This window comes from Nasonia vitripennis, chromosome 3 (genome assembly GCF_009193385.2).
Source record: "Nasonia vitripennis strain AsymCx chromosome 3, Nvit_psr_1.1, whole genome shotgun sequence".
Lineage (NCBI taxonomy): Eukaryota > Metazoa > Arthropoda > Insecta > Hymenoptera > Pteromalidae > Nasonia > Nasonia vitripennis.
The window spans coordinates 1826435-1849767 of record NC_045759.1 but is presented as its reverse complement, the minus strand read 5'-3'; the positions used below and the strand labels follow the sequence as shown (position 1 = coordinate 1849767).

General features: G+C 38.1%; 4 protein-coding genes across 18 annotated transcripts in view; 2 read left to right on the top strand and 2 right to left on the bottom strand.

Annotated features, from left to right (window-relative positions):
- The first annotated feature begins 292 nt into the window (after window positions 1-292).
- Window positions 293-7213, top strand: LOC100122053 (SH2B adapter protein 1). Of its 2 annotated transcripts, none has more exons than XM_016983861.3 (5): window positions 293-1257; window positions 2035-2921; window positions 2996-3195; window positions 3397-3669; window positions 4535-7213. In XM_016983861.3, exons 1-5 carry the CDS (start codon window positions 1001-1003, stop codon window positions 4682-4684), a joined length of 1767 nt encoding a protein of 588 aa, XP_016839350.1. In that variant the 5' UTR covers window positions 293-1000; the 3' UTR covers window positions 4685-7213. The 2 variants fall into 2 exon arrangements, 1 of the variants encoding a protein (XP_016839350.1); XR_001728972.3 differs by having other exon boundaries at window positions 295-1257; window positions 3397-3791.
- Window positions 5763-9730, bottom strand: LOC100122038 (cell cycle checkpoint protein RAD1). 2 transcript variants are annotated; one of them, XM_016983254.3, is made up of 7 exons: window positions 8999-9730; window positions 8690-8912; window positions 8364-8602; window positions 8057-8281; window positions 7775-7969; window positions 7424-7699; window positions 5763-7338 (listed from the first exon to the last, which is right to left on the bottom strand). In XM_016983254.3, exons 3-7 carry the CDS (start codon window positions 8445-8447, stop codon window positions 7300-7302), a joined length of 819 nt encoding a protein of 272 aa, XP_016838743.1. In that variant the 5' UTR covers window positions 8448-8602; window positions 8690-8912; window positions 8999-9730; the 3' UTR covers window positions 5763-7299. The 2 variants fall into 2 exon arrangements, with proteins under 2 accessions (XP_016838743.1, XP_031782351.1); XM_031926491.2 differs by having other exon boundaries at window positions 7202-7338; window positions 8690-8922; window positions 8999-9170.
- LOC100122021 (EH domain-binding protein 1) lies at window positions 9537-22558 on the top strand. 11 transcript variants are annotated; one of them, XM_032598209.1, is made up of 19 exons: window positions 9721-10241; window positions 11050-11657; window positions 14232-14439; window positions 15233-15414; window positions 15564-15775; window positions 15911-16052; window positions 16164-16394; window positions 16748-16937; window positions 17032-17198; window positions 17401-17632; window positions 17796-17984; window positions 18567-18659; window positions 18792-18905; window positions 19108-19305; window positions 19381-19527; window positions 19596-19813; window positions 19901-20089; window positions 20187-20311; window positions 20376-22558. In XM_032598209.1, exons 2-18 carry the CDS (start codon window positions 11554-11556, stop codon window positions 20266-20268), a joined length of 2898 nt encoding a protein of 965 aa, XP_032454100.1. In that variant the 5' UTR covers window positions 9721-10241; window positions 11050-11553; the 3' UTR covers window positions 20269-20311; window positions 20376-22558. The 11 variants fall into 11 exon arrangements, with proteins under 11 accessions (XP_032454101.1, XP_032454100.1, XP_031782341.1 ...); XM_031926481.2 differs by having other exon boundaries at window positions 19105-19305; XM_031926480.2 differs by having other exon boundaries at window positions 17796-17993.
- Window positions 22491-23333, bottom strand: part of LOC100122007 (unconventional myosin-Ie) — a 56744-nt gene continuing 55901 nt past the window's right edge. For all 3 annotated transcript variants that reach the window (XM_008205675.4, XM_016983858.3, XM_016983859.2), the window contains exon 22: window positions 22491-23324. In XM_008205675.4, the coding sequence (XP_008203897.1) occupies window positions 23248-23324 (77 nt within the window). In that variant the 3' untranslated portion in view covers window positions 22491-23247. The remainder of the gene's footprint in view (window positions 23325-23333) is intronic.

Below are 23333 nucleotides of genomic sequence, written 5' to 3'. Positions count from 1 at the left end.
TAGGGAGATGTTTTCTGACGGTCAGCTGATGATTAATGGTCCAATTTGCTACAGTGTGTGTTGTAAATATTTATATATTTAAAGTATAGTTCTTTGTCTTACTCCTGATTTGAAAATCGTGAAATAAAAATAATATCATCAAAATATTGAAAAATATACACGATTTGAAATATTTTTGCAGGTAGCCGTCGTTCGTTCAAATGAACCCCCCCCCCCCCCGACGTGTAATCGCGACAGCCCATTCAAAAAAAAAAACTGAGCCCAGCGCCCTCGACGACGTATTCCCAAAACTGCTGGCGAGAAGTCGCGGTTCCACGCTACTATAGGGTCGATAAAGCAGCGACTCACACTCCGCAGCTCGCGCACAGTGTGTGATCGGCATACTTAGCATATTTGCGTGAGAGCGACGCTGACGCGCAGCGGCCAAACAATTTTCGGCGCAGAGATTCTCAACACAGCAGCAGCTATAGTTAGTTCGCGAGTCGTGCCTCGCGCGGACACATGTACACTTCGCGGGACGAGCACCGCCGCCGTCGTCGCCGACGACCTCGACGCAAGCAGCAACAGCAGGAGGACGACGCGCAGCTCTTCTCCGCGGCTTATATTCGGCGATCAAAAGGCGCGCGACGGAACAGCGCGTAGGAGAGGAGAGAAAGAAAGCGAGAGCGCTCTGTACTTATGTATATACACTCGTATCGTACACACGCAAATAGTAGTGCGCGCACGCAGTCATCAGCGGAAGAGGTGGAAGTGAGGAGCCTGCAAAGTGAAGAGATGGCCCGCGGAGGTTATCCTTTATAGAGAAGGAGAGAGAGAGAGAGAGAGAGAGAGAGAGAAAGAGAGAGAGAGAGAGAGAGAGAGAGAGAGGAAGGAGGATGGCATCGGACAGGATGCCGCCCGGAAACTGCTGAGATCCGTAGCGACTCCGAAACGGATCTTCTCTTGACTTCGGCTCGCGGGGCTTTTCTTATCCGCTTTCTCGGCTTCTCCTGTCGACAAGATGAACAGCGGCGCGTCGGCGACGTCGCCGAGCGAGCCGCTCAACTCGCTGGCGACGGCCGCCGGCGACGACTGGGCCGAGTTCTGCGAGCGGCATGCGCGGGCCGCCGCCGCCGACTTCGCCAAAGCCTTCTGCACCTACGTCAATCTCGACCTCACCGAGTCGGCGAGGGCCAGCCTATCCTACCGGGACTTTCTCAGGAAGTTCGTCGAGACCTTCTGCGACCACTTCGAGGCGGAGTACGTCCGGCGCACCAAGTATGTAGAATCACATTTTCTTTCTTTTTTTTTTTTTTATTTCCAATACCGGCGCGGTCTTACCTTTTTTGGTTCGGCTGCTCTGACATTTTTCTTCCTTAGTTATTTTGAGAGCACTGTTTATTTGCTTCATTGATTAAGTCCATTCAAAATCAATTCATAAGAATTTTTTCCTGGAAGCCATTGAGATGATAAAAAAGCTACTGTGTGATTCATATGCTGTCCCATAGCCTACGTGGAATTATTAATTTGTAATTGTTCCATTCAAGGAACGTCTCTTATTAGGAGTCATCAAATTCACTTGTGGCTCACTTACCAATTATTCCATTTTCAGACACGATACAATATGAGCGGATAAGTTTGCAACTGACAGCTACTGATATTGAAGAGTCAAGATACTATGTATTTATTTATATTCTGTTTTTTAGTATATTTAACAGGAATTTTTAAAAAATAAATGATTGAAAAGATATAAAACTAATAAAAGCTGGCAAACTCTGCTTGTATAAATCATTTGTGACCTTTAAAGCAAATTCATATTTCAACTTTTTAAAATTTAAATTATAAAATTAGATGATTAATTCGAAACATTGACCTGATTGTATAACATGAGCTTTACTTTATTGAACTTGTTGAGCACTAAATTTAGAGTCAGTTGGTATTTAAAAATTGAGTAATTCACTTTCACTGCATTCAATAATATTTGTAATCATTATCATTTTTCTTTATCGTTTATACAAACTTTGTATTCCAATTGTAATTATCATCAATTTTCAGATCACCATCTACCCATGATGCAAACTCAAGGCAACCTACATCAAATGATCGCGAGGGAAACTCAACAAATCACAATAACAGGACCCCAGTTCGCACATCATCTCATGAGGAGTTCAGTGATTACTCAGAGCAGGATGGAGAAATAGTGTCCCCAAAACCTGCGCACAAGCCCTTCTTCAGAAGACTTTCCTTCAAGGGCCTAAAAAAAGGAAAGGGTCTATTCCACAAACAGCAAAGCGATGAGGTAGTACTGTCTCACCCAGATAGCCGTAGAACAGATAAACATTCCAAGGCCAAGCTTTCAAAGATTGTAGTAGAATGCAGAAAGGAAGGAACTGTAAATGCAATGGTCATTGAAAATACAGACGTGCCTCAAAAGTTCGAAAAGTGCAGACTAGCACTGGTCAAAGCCAGTGCTGGCTACATGCTTGAATTCTGCTCTTCTTCAAAGGCCAAGCCGCGTCACGGCATATTTTGTTCGTCCATCACCGAAGCTCGCGAGACAACGGCTCTAGAAATGCCAGATCACGAGAATACGTTTGTGCTCAAGACCCTGGAGCGGGAGTTCATAATCGAGGCGAAAGATCCGAACGATATGAGGTCATGGCTGGCCACGATTCGTTACTGCATGAGAAACACCTACGGGCTCCCGAACCTCATGGGCAGCGGTGCGAACGATACGGTAATGGTTGAGAGCATGATGCATGGATCCGCTTCTATGAATATAGAAGGGGATAGGGTCAGAGCCAATTCCGCGAGCAAAAGCACTCGTTCTGCACTGGATCATGTGGACGAGCAGGGGAACCCACCAGAACTACCGCCAAGACTCCGAGCGAGAAGTAACAGTAATCTAGAACTATGTTCCTCGCAACAAGAAATCGAACAAAGTAAGCTTCGTCGAAGCTTTAGTATAGTCATGAATTTTATTTCCTGTGCTCAATAATTGATTTTATTGTTTCAGTTCCCGGAGCGGAAGTCGAAGTCGATCTTTCAAGCAGCCTTCGCGAGTACCCGTGGTTCCATGGTACACTACCGCGATCTGATGCAGCGCAGCTGGTTTTGCATAATGCAACAGAGGGTCACGGGACATTTTTGGTACGACAGAGTGAAACGCGCAAAGGAGAATACGTCCTAACATTCAACTTTCAAGGCAGAGCTAAGGTAATTATTGGTATTTTTAAAAAGTGAATATTCCAATTTCATTCCACCCCAATTAGTTTTAACTATCTTTATATGGCTTTATAGCTCTATTTTTCTTTTAATAGCTCAATCATATCAATCACTCGCAATTATTTGCTTTTCAAAGCCACTAAATGCACGGCTATCCAAAAATAACTCCAAATTTTATCGTCTTCGTTTCAGCACTTGCGGATGACGCTGACCGATCAGGGCCACTGTCGGGTTCAGCACCTCTCCTTCCCGGCGATCTACGATATGCTTGATCACTTCCGTCAAAATCCAATACCTCTGGAATCGGGCGGCACAGCCGATGTCAAGCTCACCGAGTATGTCGTGGCGAATCAGACTATACGAGCAGCGAGTAACACCCAACAATCAGCTCAGTCATCAACTGCTCAACAGCAGCCACAGCAGCAGCCAGACAGGAGACCCGCGGCGGCGCCGGAACCAAGAGAAGTAAGAGTCAGCTGTGGAAGTCTAACTCCTCTCGAGTGATCGCCGAGACAATGTGAGGCGACCGGCGAACGCTCTGTCGATCTCTTTCTCCCACAGTCAGAAGCCTTGGTTTGACACGGACAGTGAGTAAACGAAACAAACGCTAATCGCGGGAATGTTGAGGATCCCGGGTGTAATCGTAGTATATGCGCGCGCAATTTTTTTATTTCCTTTATTATTATTATTTTACAATTTTCATAATATTTTTTTCTGCTGAAAATAATTGAACAATCTTATCCAATGATTCTATTTTTATAGATAATTTAATTTGATAATTATTTTCAGTTGATAAAAAGTAACTATTTATAACTATTTAACAAGAGGTTTTTGGTGCACTTGTAAATATAATAGATTGTAGTCGTAATACTAAAAAACGTATTTACTCACGATTCAAAAACAAACGCTTCAGTTGTAAAATTTAAATGTTAGTAACATTTTGAAGGCAAGTTTAAAGATTAATGACCGTGGGGGATGGGTTTTCATATAACTCTTGAAATTTCTGGATTTGATTATCATCAAGATGGCACGAATTTTTTTTCTAAATGAAAATCTTTTTATAAATCTAAGTTAATTATATCAAATCGGAAGTTTTGCTATCATACCAGAAATTTGAAGAAAAATTTGAGCGTTGGCAAAAATGTAACAATTTTACTAAACACTGCACATACTAACTCGTTAAGCATTTCACTCAAGAAATCAACAAAATCCATTTTCATACAATATCTAAGACATTAAAACAGCACGCCAACACTTGCCAATACAAAAACTGACAAATATTACAATAGATGAATGGATTTTTGTATAGAGTGTAATTCTTATAACGCAGGTACAAACATACGGTGGTTCAATAAGAATGCGAGCCGAATCGCTGGAACGACTCGAGCAACAGCATCAACAGCAGCAACAGAACAACGCCAATGGCGAACAACAGGCCTCGACAAGCAGGGCGGTCCAGAACGCATACAGCTTCCTTTGACGCTGGATGCGCAAAGCCCTGCCGACCGGCTACCATCCGGTCAGTCCACCAGACTGACGTATTCAAATGAATCTGATAAATTGCTATGCATATATATACATACATTATTGCAATGTAAATTCCCTACGATATATGATTGGATTTCTTTTTTACCGGTAGCCTTTTGTAATTTTTCTTTCTTTTACGTTTTATTTTTGAAATGTTTAATAACATCAAATACTTTCTATTTTTTAGACACGAGTTTTTATCGATTGCTATTCCTTTTGCTTATAATTTTATTGTTGAAATCGGGAAAAAATTAACATATTGTAAATATATTTTTTGTTTAGTTTAACATAATATCATAGTAATTTTTTAACACTGACATGGCGATTGTGATTATAACTATTGCCAAGATCACTCTTATTTGAAAGAAAAATCTAAATGAATAATGAATAGATTACTCAATTGTAAAAATGTTCGCGTAATAGAAAAATTCTTTTCCCTGTTCAACTATAAATATTCTCGCGAAATATTTGGCTGTGAATCTTTTCATGTTAATAAAAAAGGTTTTTATTCATAAATATTAAATATTCGATAATCATCTTCAAAATAGTAATATAGATAGTAATATGATTTCAAAACAATTAAACATTTCAAAAATGTAAATATTTTATTTTATAGTTGCTCTTTTACTATAAGTTCAAACTATTATAAAGCTACACTGTAAACAATTTTTTCGTAATATTACCAACCCAGTAGTAAACCAAACAGTCTTACGCCCAGCACAGTAAATTTACAACGGTATAAATAAATTCACAACGGTACATAGTAATTTTACTATTTTGCGCGCTGTAATTTTACAACGGCGGTAGTATTTTCACACTGAACGCGAGAATCTGACCCCTGTAAAATTACTACGCTAAGAGTAGTAAACTAATCCGATCTATACGCTGGGCGAAGCAATTTTACTACAAGGATAGTAAAATTACTAGATTTTTGTAATTTTACGTAGCTGATCGTAGTAAGCTATACGAAGGATTGGAACCTCATGTAATTTTACTACATTTTATTGATTTTAAAAAATCACTTTTTACAGTGTAGATATCCTTTTAGATTTGGCCAATTATTATAGTTATTTAATTTATAAAAAGCGTACAATTAGCATAGAAATCAAATTTCTTTGAGTTATTTTTTAATTTAATATAAAAAATAGTAACTTTTGAGATCAGTGATATCACACAATCTTACCGATAATGATTAAGATTTAGAAAAGTTTCTAAAAATGGGGCATAATTTACTTTTGTGAAATGCTTTGGTATGCGCTTTTAAAGTTTAGATCGTTGTATCGATTGATCGTTGAATCGAATCAGTAGAAGTAAATTGTAGTTTTTGCTGACGCAGTATCATAACAAATTGTATATTTTTAAAGTCTACAGTAAATTTATACATATTTTATTTAATAATAGTATCTTGAAAAAAGAAAGCTTCTAAGCGATAGCGTAAGAAAAAATGCCATAAAACGCCAATGCAACTAAGGAATTTATAGTTGATTGTTACTCAATCGTGACTGTTCATCTTTACATGAATTTAGTAGTATGATTATTCTTTTTTTTATTAATTTTCTTGATGCCATAACTACAATAGTCTAGTGCCGATTTTGAATTTATGCTGTGCTACTCGCATTCCCAGTTTTTATATGCATACATGTATCTATATAAATATATATATGTGTGTATATGTAATACTACCAAGGATACAAATGTACTATACTGGAACGATATGTGACACAAGGGACATTTGTGCCTTTACAAGACAATTTAATCATGAACTGTAATTACTGTACAGTGTGCTCATTTTCTTAACCAAATTGTAAAAAAGAAAATTTTTTGCAAAAGTTTTTTTAATCACTGTATTTGTAAACACTTACTTTTCGTATATTTTTATGATTATTTTTATATCGTGTAAGAGATTCGAGAAAAGACATGCTGTGACAACATTCACATAGAATATTAAAAATTATGATCTGTGTTAGTTACAAAAAGAGATAAGCTTTCTATAGATGTAACGCGCTTGCTTTGTGAAATTTGTCATTATGTGGTGAACAATGGTATCTCGGTGATAAGACCCAGTCTAACAACTGTACATTTTTTATTTCTATGCATAAGTTTTTAAATATACTCATGACTAGCCTTATAGTTAGTTAGGAATGAAAAATATATGTTCAAGCGTAATATGACGTTCTTAACGGTAAGAGTCTAAACAAATGGTTAGACTTTAATTTGTATAATTTTCAAGAATAATTTGATGTTTTGGAGATGTTTCTTTCTTATAATGCTGCACAACTTTTTTGTTTGTTATGTGTTCTAGAAAAGCTGAATGAGAAAAATTGATTTATTGTTCTTTTCTATTACTATATATAAAAATCCCATCATTGCGTGTTCTTCTACGTTGTCACAGAATGAAATCTTGTTTTTTTTTTAAAGCTGAATACTGCAAACATGTGTACAGTATCATCTAGTCTAAATAAACTAAGCCTTTGTAAAGTTATCGTCTTTATTTTTCATTTTTATTAAACAATCATAATTTTTACGCTTTACTAATTCATTTAAAAACGTATCAAAATTATATTAATCCTATTCATTATCATCATCATCATCCACAAGTGGTGAAATCTGTAATAAACAATTTCCCTTTCAAGTATATATGGTAGTATTTTTTAACGTCAAATGATACTGAAATTACAATAAGAATACTTACATAGTATTCTATAAAGCAATTAACTCCTTCATCCGTTTTAAGCATATATTGAAAGCACAAAAGACCAGCTTCATTAGTTCTTAAAGAAACTTTATTAGAGCAAGACATGGCTTTCATTGCTGGTTTGATATGTGGCAGTAAGTACTTTGATTTGGCCTCTTTGTTACATTGAAAAGTCTCTATCATCTCTGTATTATGAGGTAGTTCAACTTGAACTTCACTAGCAGTTCCACGTGTACTTATCATAAAATAAGGCGAGTTTGGTGACAAGAATAACTATAAAATGTTGAAAATATTTTAAAAGAATGAAAATTTGGTATCAGTATTCCTATTATAAAATATATTACATACTTCTAAATGATTACAGCTAGGGTCAAGTTCCGATAAAACATCTTTTAATAGTTCACTATGCAAAAGTACTTTGTTGACAACAGTGCTAGGATGTAAATCAAAATCTAATATTTCATCAGGTTCTTGAGTTTTTAAGGAGCAATCTACTATAACACCATCTTCTTCAATGAGTACAGTTACTGGATGGCCAACACCCTATAAGTACAATAACAATAATATAGTTTAAAAGATGAATTAAATTGTTACTCCAATCATTTTCTAAGATTATATTATAAAAGAAACCTTGTATTGCATTTCTAATGCAACTGTGCTTCCTTGACTATTGATGCTAGTCCAAAACATGGATAGACATTCAACTAGTATACTAATATTTATACGAAAAAGGAAATCTTCTGATATAATAAATTGTTCAAAAAGAGCCTTTGGTAAATAAGCACTAGCTTGCATACACTTTGCCTCTTCCACTGTAAGTTTGAGACCATTTTGTGAACCATAACAGGTGGCACTCTAAAAAAAAAAAATTACTTCATGTATATGAGGGGTATGAAACAAAAAATAGCATTTCAATTCCAATGAATATTCTCTTTACATCTTTAAAGTTGACAGATCTCAAAAGTTGAATAACTGTTTTGAGATTGGCTAATTTAGCTACGAAAACATAATCAGTAGTCATTTTATTCGTGGAATGAGATACGTCCCAACAGAATTTCGTAAAATTTAGATTCTTGTATAGTTTGGGTATTTAAATAAACTTGATGTACTGAAGCTAACCAGACTGCCACTATATGTTTGCATGTAAACTTATTTTGCTTTTCTAAAACTTGAGTACTGAAAAATGCAGAATATTCTTTTAAACATAGCAACTATTATAATTTTATATTTTATCTCAAAAATAGTATGTACGAAAAATCTTACGCAAAGGATGCACAGGAACAAAAATTAATATTTGGAAAAATGGTATAAACTTCAGTGCTCGAACCTTGAACTTCATAGAAACAGCAAGCAGCTCTGTCTTTATTTACATAACGTGTTGCTTCCACACTAAAACATGTTACCTTCTTCTTTTCGTACAATTCCAAGGCACTTTCAAAAGTATCTCCAAATACGCAACGTAGCTTCAATAATATTTGTGGAGTAACTGCAAAAATCTGATTTATTAAGAAACATAGAAAATTAAGTCTATGTAAGTCATTATACAGACGATTTTAAATAATATTAAGTTACACTTGTTTTCCTTGGTATAATCGTTGGCAGCTTCTGTCAAAACTTGTCGCACAGCACTTTTGAAACAAATTTCTTCTTCATCATTCATCTTCTATAAAACAACCATTCAATCATCGCAACAATGCCCGTCTAAATCCACACATGGTCGTGTTTATCAAAGTTTTATACATATATGTCAACCGAGAAAATGGCGCGAAAACGAGCAACATTATACCTATATAAATATGAATTATAATAGCTTATCGACAGTAGATAAGTATATCATGCAAATTACAGAAAGGCGCGAGATTCCAAAACTATAATTTAAAAATTCGTCAAATTTCACACATAAAATTAATAACATACGGTCTAGAATTATGAATAAAGTACAAACTGCCCAATCATATATTTTCAGTGATTTTGGTAGGACACACAAAACTTAATTAATGAAAAGCATCAAAATTTCCAAGAAAGCGCAGCCGTCGATAAAGCAGCGCGACTGGAAAGAACAGCGGCACTACTCGCGAGAGCGCCCATCATGTAAAGGCACATACTTCCAGATCAATAAAACACTGGGTACAGCCTATCACTCGACTACGTTTCTCTCGCGGACTGTACTTCTACTACCAGGAAAAGGCGAGGAAGAAAGGCAGGATAGGATCGCTGACTGCGCTGCTGCCACCAGCAGTGTATCCATTCACACAATAGTCTCGTTTCGCGACACCAACTCCTCGTCGTCGTCGTGTCTCGGCCATCAAAACAATATTGTGCGAAGTGCGCGTATCGAACAATAAATAGTCGAATCAGTGAAGCATTATTACTTATTAAACAACAGCGGCCACACATGATCGTATAGAAAAAAAACTATAAGATCAAGTGAGAGAGAGAGAGAGAGAGAGAAGCAACCCAGTCAGCTGTGTGTGTCATCATCGCCAGAGTTAGCGCAGTAACCCGAGTCCTCGGGTAACTGCGGTGATGGCATTGTGATGCCGTCGAGTTCCCGAGGATGAGCTGATAAATCGAATAGCCCTGACATCGAGTGCGCGAGTGTCTGTGTGTTATTACCTCTACGCAGAAGAGATAGAGAGAAGAAAGGAAGACGCGCGGAGGCGGCGGGTGAAAGGACGGGATTGTGCACGAGACGCCCTGTCAAAATACACAATAGTAGCAGTATACGGCGGAGAGTGGCCAGCAGTGCTTCTCGAGCGTGACCTGCGGGAGTCAGGATTTCCGGGAGTGAGCAGGAGATAGGCTTTTTGGCGTGGTGAGTAATTTTTCGTGTTAGTTTCGACTTTTTTATCAAGCTGTTTAACAGGCTCTTTGCTGTACACCGTGTGAATTGACAATTCAGGAGTGTAGGTACTTATATGTAGGAAACAAGAATAAAGTTTTAGTTTTATTGTGCTATTTGGTTGGGCTGTCAAAATTTTTGATGACTGTAATTGAGTGTCCGTAAATCTAAATGGAAATCGTGACAGAAAATGTGCCATGAATGGCTCATGTTCACCATTAATTTTTCAGTTGGTATGAATATTTAAGAATTATTGATTAACAATATCATCAACTGCAGCAAAAATATTCCATGAAAAGTTAAAAATGTAAAATCACAAGAGTTGAAAATATTTCCACAATGCTATAGCGTAGAAAGTTAAAGACAAGCCATAAATCTTTCTTGAGAAGATGAGTTAGCTTTAAACTTTAGACCTTAGCTTGTTTGAATCATGATTTCTTTTTATCAGAAAGTCAAGAAGTTTTTGCAGTATCACGTGTAATCATATCCCATCCTTCTAGAGTTTAGATAACAGATATCTTGATATCAATTTATAGTATTGTCAATCAACTATCTTCCAGACAATAAAAATTGCAAAGTTAAAAAAAAAATCATTTCAAAATTTGCATCGATTTACATTTCCAAGAGCAAGCATGCTATCCAATCCATCAGCTTTCACGTGAAAAGATAGCTCATCTGAATGTACAAGTGCCCCTTAGAATCTCTGAACCAGAAATTAACTAAAGTATCACTGTCAAGATAAGAACCTATTCGCAGAGTAAAAAACTCATGAATGTTTCAGCGCAAGAGTACATCGAGGGCAGCAGCGATAACAAGATCTCCAACAGCAAGTCTCTCGCAGCCAGAAGCAGGATGAGAAAAATCCAATCTCGTGCCCATAAACCAGGAGAATCTTCCTCTCCAGCTGACAGCTAAAAAAGAAGCCTGGAACCACAGCGCAGGGAGATATATAGGAAAAGTGTCTGTGTGCAAACTCGGAGCGCCTCGTCCTCGCGTGAATTATCGATTTGGCGCCTTACGTGCGCGTCCTTGCGCGTCTGTCTACCGTAGGCAGCGCGTATAGCACCGGTGTGTGCTGCACTCGCTACTTCCTATATACGTGCGTGGCGTTTCGCAGTCCACGTGTCGGCTGGTATTTTTAGCAGAACGCCGCCGCCGACGCCGACCTTTAACTTGCGCGAGGGACGTGCTCTGCGGCGCGAGCGAGATACCGAGGTGATAATAATAACAATAGTGCAGTACACACACTGAGTGAGCCAGCCGTCGCTCAGACGAATCGTGGAAGATGAGCTCCGTGTGGAAGAGACTGCAACGGGTCAACAAGAGAGCGGCCAAGTTTCAGTTCACGGTCTCGTACCATGAGGTCACCCTCGAGACCACGACCAAGTGGTGAGTTACACCTTTGCTCGCGCAGAGAACGCGCTTTTACTTCGCTTTGCGCGATGCTGAATTTTTGAAGCGGTTCACGTCTGCAATGTCACTTCCTCTTTCCTCCGTGACTACACGGGCTTTGTATGTGTGAGGGTTTGCCTTGAAATCAGGTTTGCAAATAGCACGCGGAATCGACTGAATCGGTCGTTTTTTTCTTGCCTTATCGCGCGGCCGATAAAAGAATCTTACGACGTTCGATTGGGCAAAAAGAATTCGATGGACGTACGGACGTGCAAAAACTCCGACGTGGAAGAAAAATTGGCGGTTTTTGCTTGTTTACCTAATGTCACTTGGAAGCTCGATATATCCGCGTCGTCTAATATTGAAACGATAAAAACGAAAACATTCTCACGTCACTGCGATTAAACGCGTTATACAAACCAAAAGTTATCGAACCCGTGTGTATGTGTGTTATACATGCTGAATTTTTCTTCGATGATGATCCGAGTCATCAATTGGCAGAGAATTAATGAATGGCTCAGACGACTCTCTCCTATACAACAATACAATCTTCGTTTGGAATAAAGCCGAGTTATAACATCGAAGTCTGCGTTATTTATAATCGTCTCGACATTGCCAAGTGTAAAAAAAAACTCCGAAAAACTCGACATAAATATTTATGTATTCTCCGTCATCCGGTGCCCGAAGACAATACGGAAACTTTCCTATCGCTCGTGCGTGCGTCCTGCTAGCTCGAAAAAAAAATCACCAAAGCGTCATTTTACATCATCGAAGAATGAAAAAAAAAACATCCAACCATACAAAAGCACGCGAGAGAGGTAATTGAACCGTAGAGAGTCGTCGACTCGAAAATAAGGGACCGTAGCTCAAACGAGACCTGAATGCACGTACAACACACACACACTTTTTCCTCGCATTCACGCCGCGCGCGGCGCCTTTTGTACGACGCCCTCGTCCGACGGAAGTTTTCGTGTGCGCGCACGAGAGAAAAATACGAATGTCGCAATTACGCGCTGCTGGCGAAATTACGATAATTTCTGCAGCTATTACGCGCGTGGGGGGAAGGAATTTCCGATTTTTCGTCGAAGGAGAAACAGAAAGAGAGGGAGTGTATAAGCAGGGAATTATCGACGTGTGCTTATTTTCGTTCGCTTATCATTTCTTCCCTCCTTCAAAAATACGTTTGTTGTCGGTGGCTGTTCGTTTACAGCAAATTCGAACGAAAGAAAGTTGCAATCGGCACAGATCCATAAGTACTTGGCTGAACTTTTCTGATATCCACCGGCGATAATTCAAAAAATTCACTCGGTCTCGTAACACATACACACGCTGTTCTCCTCGCTCGAAAAATTAAAAAGGCGAGCGAGCGGCTCTCGAATCCCATCGAGTGTGCCGAAGCGAGAACCGAAAACGCAATAAACTCGGAAATTTCGCAAACTTCCTCCGGCTCTCTTCGAAATAACTACTCTCGGACTTTTCAAACTTTTCATAACGACGGCCGAACTCCATTACCCCGCGCGCAAAACGACAAATTCCCTTTGCGCTGTAAACTCGACTTCTTTCCGCAGTCTTATGAAGTATAAAATATAGGCTATACACGGTGGAAACTTAAGATCGCGAAAGCGGGAAAGTTATACACCCGCAAGGGAATGTAATGTTACGAGTAGAAACTCGCTCAATTTTCATTCGATCCAGCTCGCTCTCTCGAGATATACTCGACGATTAGTCAAATGCACCTGCTGTAACCGCGGGGAATGATTCTCGGAACGGTATATGCCGCACGTGCGTGTGTGTATGAAGGTCCCTTTTGTTTTGGAGAGACAATGCCGCGGCTCTTACTTTTTTGCCGCGAATTACGTCAACAACGGCTCGAGCGCGCATTTTACGATATTGGCGCTACTTCGATCTCTCTGGTAATGCGTCGCGAGGACGGTTGAGTCACTGTTTCTTCTTCTTTTCGATTCATGAGATATTTACAGTGATGAGCGCGCGCGTGCTGAAAGACGTCGTCTATTCGATTCTATGCAAATGCCCGCACGATGACGCGGAGCTTACGCTGATGCGCGGCTTCGCTTTTCGATTCGGTCGGGTTTTCTTTTTAGGTCAGTGCTTTTTAAAAATAGTCCATCCGAGGTCTGCGGGCGTTAGGAACGATTTTCTTATTTTTTTTTTATTAAAGAGACAGCCGGTTTGAATTACTTTTCCTTCGCGCAAGTTGATCCAACAACGATATAAACAAGTGCCGTTACTCACGTCAGCGTGTACGGTGAAAAAAGAACTTTTAAAGCCGCGTAAAAACAGCCCGCGACACGGTAAACTTCGGCGTCAGTATACCCCCCGAGCTTAAGAAACCGAATCTTGATTTATGCGCGAGCCATTAAAGCCCACACCCAGCAAACAAAAATTCCGCCCTTCTAAGTAGACATTACGCGAAACCCGGCCAGTGCCATAAATTCTGCATATAACAAGCCTCAACCCCCCCCCCTCCCCCCAGAAGCAGCAGCAGAAGTATATGGTATATCGGCCACAGCAGCAAGTAACTCGATCTCCCTTCTTCTTGTACGTTCACAGGAAACCGAACAAATTGAGCGTGGTATGGACGAGGCGAAGTCGGCGCGTGAGTTCGGAGCCTCTGGAATGGGAGCCGAGCCTGAGCGATCCCCTCAAGGGGACGATCAGCTGGTCTGTGCCCGACAATCACACCGTATCCGTGACCCTGTTCAAGGACCCCAGGACCCACGAGCTCGAGGACAAAGACTGGACCTTCGTCATTGAGGATGTGAGTTGTTCTTGCTGCAGCGCTGTACGGATCGATTACACTTGCCCTTTTGCTCGCGCACGAGTTTGATATCGCGTGCGGGATGTGTTCTGCGGGTCCGATGCTTTTTTTGGCTCCGTCAGCTGGCTGAGTGAGATTTATGAAGACCAGAGGCGCTTGCTTCTTATTGTGGAGTAATAAAGAAGACTATTATTTAATGGAGCGCTTCATTTATCGGGAATTGATCGACTGATCGAACGCAAATATTTCAAGTATCTCAGAGCTCTCCTTTCCGCACCTCAGGCGTATAATTAGAATGTTATAATTGCTCGACGCGATTTACCAAGTCAGCAGAGAGTGAACGCTTCTGATCAGCGTACTGCAATTGACCCAAATTCGATCACTTCACTCCATTTCAAGATACTTCTTATCGCCAGACTAATTAAGTCTTGCATACAGCATGTCGGGCTCTCTGCAAGTCACAACTTTTTATCTGTTTTATATAATACGTCAAATTACTGTCGAACGGATAACTCACTATTTCGAAAAAGACGCCGCTAATATTCGCAAATACGCGTCGAAGAAAAAATCCTCCACTCCGAACACTAAAAATACATCTCACAAAAATACAATCCTCTTCTATAAATATCGATTTACATACGCGAAGTATCCGCGCGAACGGCGCAGAGAACTTGGCTTTGTTTGCGTATTGAATTGCGAATCCAAAAGCCGACGCGCATTTCCTGCGCGAAATGAAAATCAAAGTAGCCCGTGCAATAACAATGGATGTTTTTTCTCTCCCGTCCGAAAACAGGTCTCGTCTACGGGCAAGCGGCGCCATGTGGCCGCCCTGAATGTGAACATGAAGAAGTACGCGACCCTCGAATCTAGTCAGCAGCAGCTCAAATTAGACCTGAAGCCTACCTCGAAGAAGATCGTCAGCGCCAGGCTCGAGTGCACCATGTCGTGCGTCTTCCTCCGAGAGGGAAAAGCGACGTAAGTGATGTGCCCACTTTGCGGGAATAATATTAATCCGACCTCTATATGCTTTGCTCTGTCAAAAATAGATTTCGATCTGATGCGTAGCTGAGACTGGAAAGTTCCGGAGAGATGAGTTAAGTGAATGGCTTATGCTTTTTTTTCAGAGACGAGGATATGCAGAGTATGGCCAGTTTAATGTCGGTGAACAACAACAGCGACATCGCGCCTTTGGACGACTTCGACAACGAGGACATACCCGAGGACGTGGAGGAGGTCTCCATTAGGAACATCGACGAGATATTGGATATTTCTGCGCAATTAGATCTGATGACGAGTAGCCTGACCGGAAGCGAAGTGCCCAGTACTCCGATAAGTGGTAGGTATACATTTTTCGCTGAAAGAAATGCGGCAGCCGTGCAATTATGTAAAGAGCGTAATGTAGAGGGAGAAATGAGATACTACCTTCGGCTTTCCGCGCTATCAACAATTAATCGATTCTCCCCTCGAACAGTCGCCAGTTTATCAAAGGACGAGACCACGCCTATAAACGAGGAGCAACGACGCTTTTCGCAAGATATAAGCTTCGCCGGTGATATCGTCGACACGACGGTCAAGGAGAGGCCGTACATTAAAAATGAACTGGTGCAAAACGAGTGAGTCCTAATAGAAGTCTTATATCAGCTATATTTAGCTATACTTTGCGATCCCAAAATTAGACCAGCCCAATTACCATCGCATCTAAATAAAACTTTCTTATTTTGCAGCAGGAACGCGGAACACAATGCGAAAAGAGCATCCTTGCGACCACTGGACCTCAAAAAGCCAAACACCTCGGGTCATCGCATGCGGGATATTACTCCAGGACAGGATTTGCTCGAGTGGTGCAAGGAAGTAACCAAAGACTACCAGGGCGTCAAGGTCACGAATCTAACGACATCCTGGCGCAACGGAATGGCTTTCTGCGCTGTTATCCACCACTTCAGACCAGACCTTATGTAAGTGACACTTGTTGGATAAATAAAGTTTATGGCTTCGTTGAGGCAATTAATCCTAGTCGCCGCGATGATGCCTATTTGCGCGTATATATGTCAACTACGACTAATGTTTGATGAACCGTTTCGATTCTATACAAATAGTTTATTCAATTTTTTGTCATTCATTGTCTATGATTATCAAACCTGCAAATAAAAATATTTCGCGTAATATTCGAAAGCATCACTCGTAACGGTATGTTTGGTATATCTGAACATTATACTCGATTAGAGTGAAGCGTTTTGCCTTTGAGCTCTTTGATAACTCTTCATCAATTTAAAGTACTCTAATTATCATATACTCCTGTCAAACGCAGTGACATCGATTCCCTGCTGCCGCACGACGTCAAAGGCAACTGCAAGAAGGCGTTCGACGCCGGCGAAGCCCTTGGCATACCCAGAGTTATTGAACCCGCCGATATGGACATCCTAACTGTACCCGACAAGCTCGCCGTGATGACGTACTTATACCAGTTACGGGCACACTTCACGGGTCACGAACTGGAGGTACGTTTAATGCTCTATATTTTCTTAATCTTCGAAACCGTACACATCGAGACACATCTCATTATGGGTATTTCGTCGTCTCTCTAATCTCCAGGTGCACCAGATCGGCAAAACTACCGATGAATCCTCTTACATGATAGGGAGATTCAACACGGACAATAATTCGGACGTCAGTGTGCAGCTCTTTGGCCAGGAGATTATCAATCTAAGGAAGAAGGAGCAGGCAGATCAGCGGAACAATAAACTCGACAATAATAGGCGGTAATTATATGATTACTCTCGCTTTCAGACGTTGACAAGAACATTTGAATGCAGTTACATTTGTGTACTTTGCACTGTTATCTTTTGAGAATGCTTAGAGATTTGTTAGCTAGTTCTTATGCATATAATTAAACATTTTTTAAGCTAATGTGCGAAAATGTGCGACTCCATTACTCACATTTTAACTAGAAAATTTTTATAGTTCGAATCCATTTGACTACAAGAAAGACGATATAAACATGGAATCTTTGAGAAATAAGTTACATCTCAGTTTGAGCATGGATCACCAGGACGATCAGTTCAACAAGGAAAAGTCGCCCTCGAGTGTAAAAGATGTCAAAGACATCATTCTTGCTAGTTCTAAAAGTATTCTTGGAAAAGTTTTGTCCCCTACGAAAGAAAAGTTCGCCAAGGAGCATGTGACGAGAGAAAAGGTAAGATATTTGCTTTTATATTTTTATTCACGGTTAAAGTTTCCATGCTAAAGGATCAATTCTACCGAATCGGAATGTACCAACTATTTTAAAATAACAGCCTCACATTCATAACAATGTTTGCGAAAAATAAGTCTCCATAAAAATGAACAATTGTACTCAGAGTAATTCCCCAACGCGAGTTACGCCGCAAGCTCAGCAACCACAACAACAAACACAGCAACCACGTCCTATTCTTATGACGCGGCGCCAGTTGACCGATCCATTCGGTTCAGACGATGAAGAAGAAAACTTACAAGTCGTCGAGGACAAAGTTTCTCAGTCTCTTTCGATCAGCAAAGCGCAAACTCCCGTACGAGACGTCAGTATGCATGTACCAAGTGCAAATTTGCATGCGTTATGCAGTTTTGTTTAGAAACGATTTTGATTTTTCCCTGCACAGGCTATTGACAACGTATTTCAATGATATATGATTTTGACTAAATACATCGTATTATTTTGCTTTACTCCTGAAAAATATTGCTATATTGTGATTGGTGATGTAAAGCAAAGCGATATTGTTGTAAAATTATAAGAACGATCTTTAATGTGACTTCCGACCCTGGAATGCATTTGCACGTTTTTTATTTAAGTAATTATTAGCATGTGCCTGTTTATATAAAAAATTGCGTTTTTATTTAGTTGTTCAGTCAATTTTATTTAGTTTTGTATGTGCTAGGATTGAATGCTGATTTATTTGCGTAAAATGCAGTAAAAAAATGATGCTTTGAATTTGAGTAATAGATATGATAGTTTAAAAAAATTATTCATCACATTTAGGCTTGCATGATCAAAGTATGATTTTAAAACTGCATTAATTATACAGTAAATCGTTTACAAATTTTTTGTTCGAAATACCTTTGAAGCTCGAATAACAAAAAGGTTATTTTTCTAGGATTCCGTTCATTCGGCCGAGCGAGGAAGCCGAGGAAGTTCCGAATGCCGAGGCGTGTCACCTTCACAGGACGAGCAGCATCGAATTCAACATGTAATTAATCTAGCTAATCATTATATTTTTGTATTTCTCTTTTGATTGTTTTTTTCTTTTAATTTGTCTGCATCCCCCGGTAGTCATGTAGTGTGTGTCTCACTCTAATTTTTTTGCGCTTTTACATAACAGCCCTTAGTGACCCGTCATGAAGAACTTAGAGAAAGAGCCAGACAACTATTAGAGCAAGCTAGAAATCAGAATAAAAGCACTGGGCTTGGTTCCACTGTCACAAGTCCTGTTGAGGTTTGTTTTTTGTTTTTTTTCTCCTTATTATTATTTTATATTTTTTTACGTCAATTAACATTACATGCACCCTTGTTTTTTACAAAATAATAGAAATTTGATTGATTGCATGACTTGGTGATAATGTAACAATAGTCATAATAATCGCAAGGAATGCGTTATACGTATTATAAATATTCTTATACTATGAATAATTTAGCAGCAAAATGATGAAGAGCGACAGCAGCAACTCCGGGAACGGGCAAGAAAATTGATAGCTGAAGCAAAAATGGGTGTCGCAGTTAACTCTAGTCAAATCGGTGATGAGAATACCAGTGAACGACGTTCTTTTGATGATCAAAACAATAGTCCCAGAAGAAGTATAACTCCGTCAACTCCCGGTGATCGTATTAGCGTTAAAGTAAGCATATTACTTTTTATTTAGTTTTATTTATTTTAAAATAAAAATCATAAAATTGTCTATTTTTCATTCTAGTCGGAGTATAATGGAAACGTTGTACCAAATGCGACATCCCCTGATGCTGAAAAGAAGCTTGGTTCCCCTTTATATTCGTTTTCAAAAATCATGGAAAGGATTTCACCAGAAAAGAGTCCCGATGGTGGTCCTTACGCTCGAAGAGGGGTAATTTACAAATTATTTGTAACTTTCGCTAAGTTGAGAATCTACTCTAAATCTTGATTTGTTTACAGTTGGGAAAAGATATGTCATCATACATACAAAACGAATTAGAAGCCCTTGAGCGCGAACAGAGCCAGATAGACGTGCAAGCAGGCAAACTTGAAAAGCAATTAAGAACGGCTATGGAGAGTGACAATGAAGAAGAAACGGAAAGACTAATGTCATTGTGGTTTACTCTCGTCAACAAAAAGAACGCTCTCCTCAGAAGGCAAATGCAGCTGAACATTTTGTAAGTCATGCATATTTCATTATTGTATTTATTTATATTTCTTGCTGTATGTATTTCATTGAAATAATTTTGTTCCACGGTATACAGAGAAAAAGAGGATGATTTGGAAAGAAGATTTGAACTCTTAAATCGTGAATTAAGAAGTATACTTGCAGTTGAAGAGTGGCAGAAAACTACAGAGCAAAAAGTTCGTGAAAATCTTTTATTAGAAGAATTAGTATCTATAGTTAATAAAAGGGATGAACTTGTGCATCATCTCGATACGCAGGAAAGAGCGTAAGTTATACGATTGAAATATTGATTATACATTCTAGTCGGCATCGGCATATACTGTTAAATTTTTAATCACTCAAATTTTAACTTCTTTTTACAGAATCGAAGATGACGATGAAATAGAACGCAATTTATCTAGAGCTGGATTAGCACAACGAAACAAAAATTGTGTTATTCAATGAAACATTGTAGTTGTCTTTTTCACTGTTATTTAAAAAAATCAAGGTAAGCTTTAGTTGGTAAGAATAATCTTTATTAATTTTTAAATTGATCAAATTAATCGTTCTAGATGCGTCCTAAATTGCAGTAGAGTTGCCAAAGATAAAGTGACATTGAGCTTGAAAAATAAATGTTAATGGAGTAAAAGGTCTAAGCAGTGATGAGCTTTTAAAAGCATTGATAGCCGTTTTGAAACGACAAAGACAATGCATTTTTGAAGACGTCACGTGATTTATGTAAAACATTGTGATTGATTCTTTTTACGAGCATTAAGAAGGCACTTTTATATCTTCGTATTGCAAGTTTATCAGGACTTATAATGAGAATTTGCTTGATCATCGAAAACTGTCTCAAAGATCAACAATTTATTGAGACAGTAACAATTAAAGGGGTGCTTTTCATTTTGTTGATTGAAAAAAGAAAAAAACTCATTTTAACTGACTGAAAGTATTTTATTAGGTAATTTGATGAATCTTCGATGAATGGAAATAGAATTTAGTTAGAAAAATGAGCTCTTTAGGTTTTTTTCAAGATCTCAGAGTTTTAATACTCTAGTAATCATTTTGTTAGAAAAAACATTTCATTTAACAGATAAAGATGTATCACAGCACCATCTATCATATAACCTACATAAATGACGTAACGTACATTTACGTCAACTACGTCTATTAAGACATGCTGCAAGCAATGTATCTATAATTTCAAAGTTTGTCTTCGTCTTTCAACTCGCATACTCGAAATCGTGCCATATGTGTGTATTGATCATGGACTTACATAGTGCTGTCGTGTTTCTTTTTTAGTTATTCTCTACTCAAATTTAATGATAGACATTCGGCAATGTGAGTCGAAACGAAGGTGCAATGTTTTTCTAAAGCTTATATTTTTCATACTGATTTCATACTCGACACTTAGCTTGTAGGCCTTACTTTATTTTGTATATACGTCCTCGTGCTGAGTTTATAATTAAAGTGTCTTTATTAGCGTTGTTATTTAAAGGTTACTTTTATTTTATAGAATTATTCGACAATGCGAAAATATATATATTTTTTAGCGTGAAAAATCGTAGATCGACAAAATTTTATGTAAGATATAAGATAAATATAGAAACATCTTTATTTTCTAAATTCAAGTATAAGAAAACATGTTCTTTCTCTATAAGTTATCAAGCAAATAAAACGTTCACATGATATTTATAAATTAAACCTACTCATCAAAATCAAACAGATATTTCAAAACTATGTTACTTTATTTAATCTTTTAATGCAAACACGAAAATGTTAAATTTCTTTGAGTTTTAAATTATACAATTTAGAATTCCAAATTGTATTCAAGAATATTTACTTGAATTGTACTATAGAATATAAATACTTTAAAAGCGCAAATACGATGTATAAGCTTATCTACAACTTTTAAAGTACAATGACCTAAGTAATCAACAAAAGCTACATATATATTTGCAAAAGTTATGTTGTAAATAGAAAGTGCCGTGTAAGCTTTCTCACAAATATACAGAACAAAAGATTTTATTTATTAATAATAAGCAGAAATGGCACCTTCCGTTAAGTTGAAATAGACCCAGTTTGTTGATACTGAAAAAAGTAATGTGTTCTTCTCTATTCACACAACACACAAAAAGAAATCATTCTTGCAAAGGATACACGTCATTGAAGAAATCAATTTTCTTAGTACAATTTTTTTATATTCTACGAAATAAAAATCAATTTTATATGAACAATTATATATTTTACATTTTATCTATATTGAAAATACGTAACTAACAAAAAGTGCCTGTTTTAACGTGTAAAGTAAGGTGTCCATATCTGTCGCGAAAAAGTGATATATTGGAATTTCTGCAAATTCTATTTTATCGTGGCATTCGTGCTGAACTTTCATGACATTGTAAGTAGTATCTTGAGTATAAGCGCACTTGCGCATCTGAAAAAAAGATTTCTAACACTAGCTCGCTAATCCAGTGCCTACGATAGCGGTTACAAACACACGTCGTCCTTAATTCAAATTCAGTTTCCCTGTCTTCAATAAAAACTCTTGCCAGCGTTAAATAAAATATTCTGAATGCAGTGATGGAAAAAGAAAGCAGTGTTTACAAAAGTGATCTATTGTGTATTGAGAGAGATAAGAAAACGAAAATAATAATAGTAATAATAATAAGCATATTCGCGAAGTCTTTATTAATATCATGCAATATTTATTTATAAGATTGAAGCTCAATAAAAGCACCATACAAATTATTTACACCTTGTCTCTTATTATTTGTAATTGTAGAAGAACATTAAAAATAGTCGGAGGAGTAGGTACAATCTTACAATATTATTTATTATATAAAAAAGTAACATCAAAAATGCATTTAATTTTGTTTAAGATGTTATAAATATATCTTGTGTAAAATTACTTTCCATATGTACAAATAAATCAGCAATGAAAATGGTATAAACAATACAAATACATCATTTAATTAAAACAATAATAATAGTTTAATAATATTAGAAACCCTAGTAATGTTTTTTTAATATATTTTTTTGGACAAAAATCTTTGGACACTTCATAAAAAATGCTTCGTATATGACTATTAAAGATTTTTGTATACGACGAATACTGAATCATCCATTTGTATTCGTGCCAAGTTTTAAAGTGGCAGTGCAACGATTTGCAAAAGACAGAGGTTGTTTTGATTAAAAACCTTCAATATACAATTCTAGAAAATACAAAAACGTACTTTCGAAAGGCCACTGCTCGAATAAATAACAAGTTGCCTTATTCTAAATTTTTTACGTGATCTCGCCCTCTTATAGTATAAGTATAAGTTAATGGTTATCAGTTGTCTTTGGGAACGCTCTACTTGACCCGTTCACTTCGAGTATCCATTGTGGAAATCATTCGTGTATAAGAATTGACAAGTCAACGGGTTACGTTACATTACTAATTCAAATTTTTTCTACATAATTGGACGGGAACAACCCTGTTTTCCCTTTAAGTCTTCCAAGCCACCAACCGCCCTCATCTGCAAACG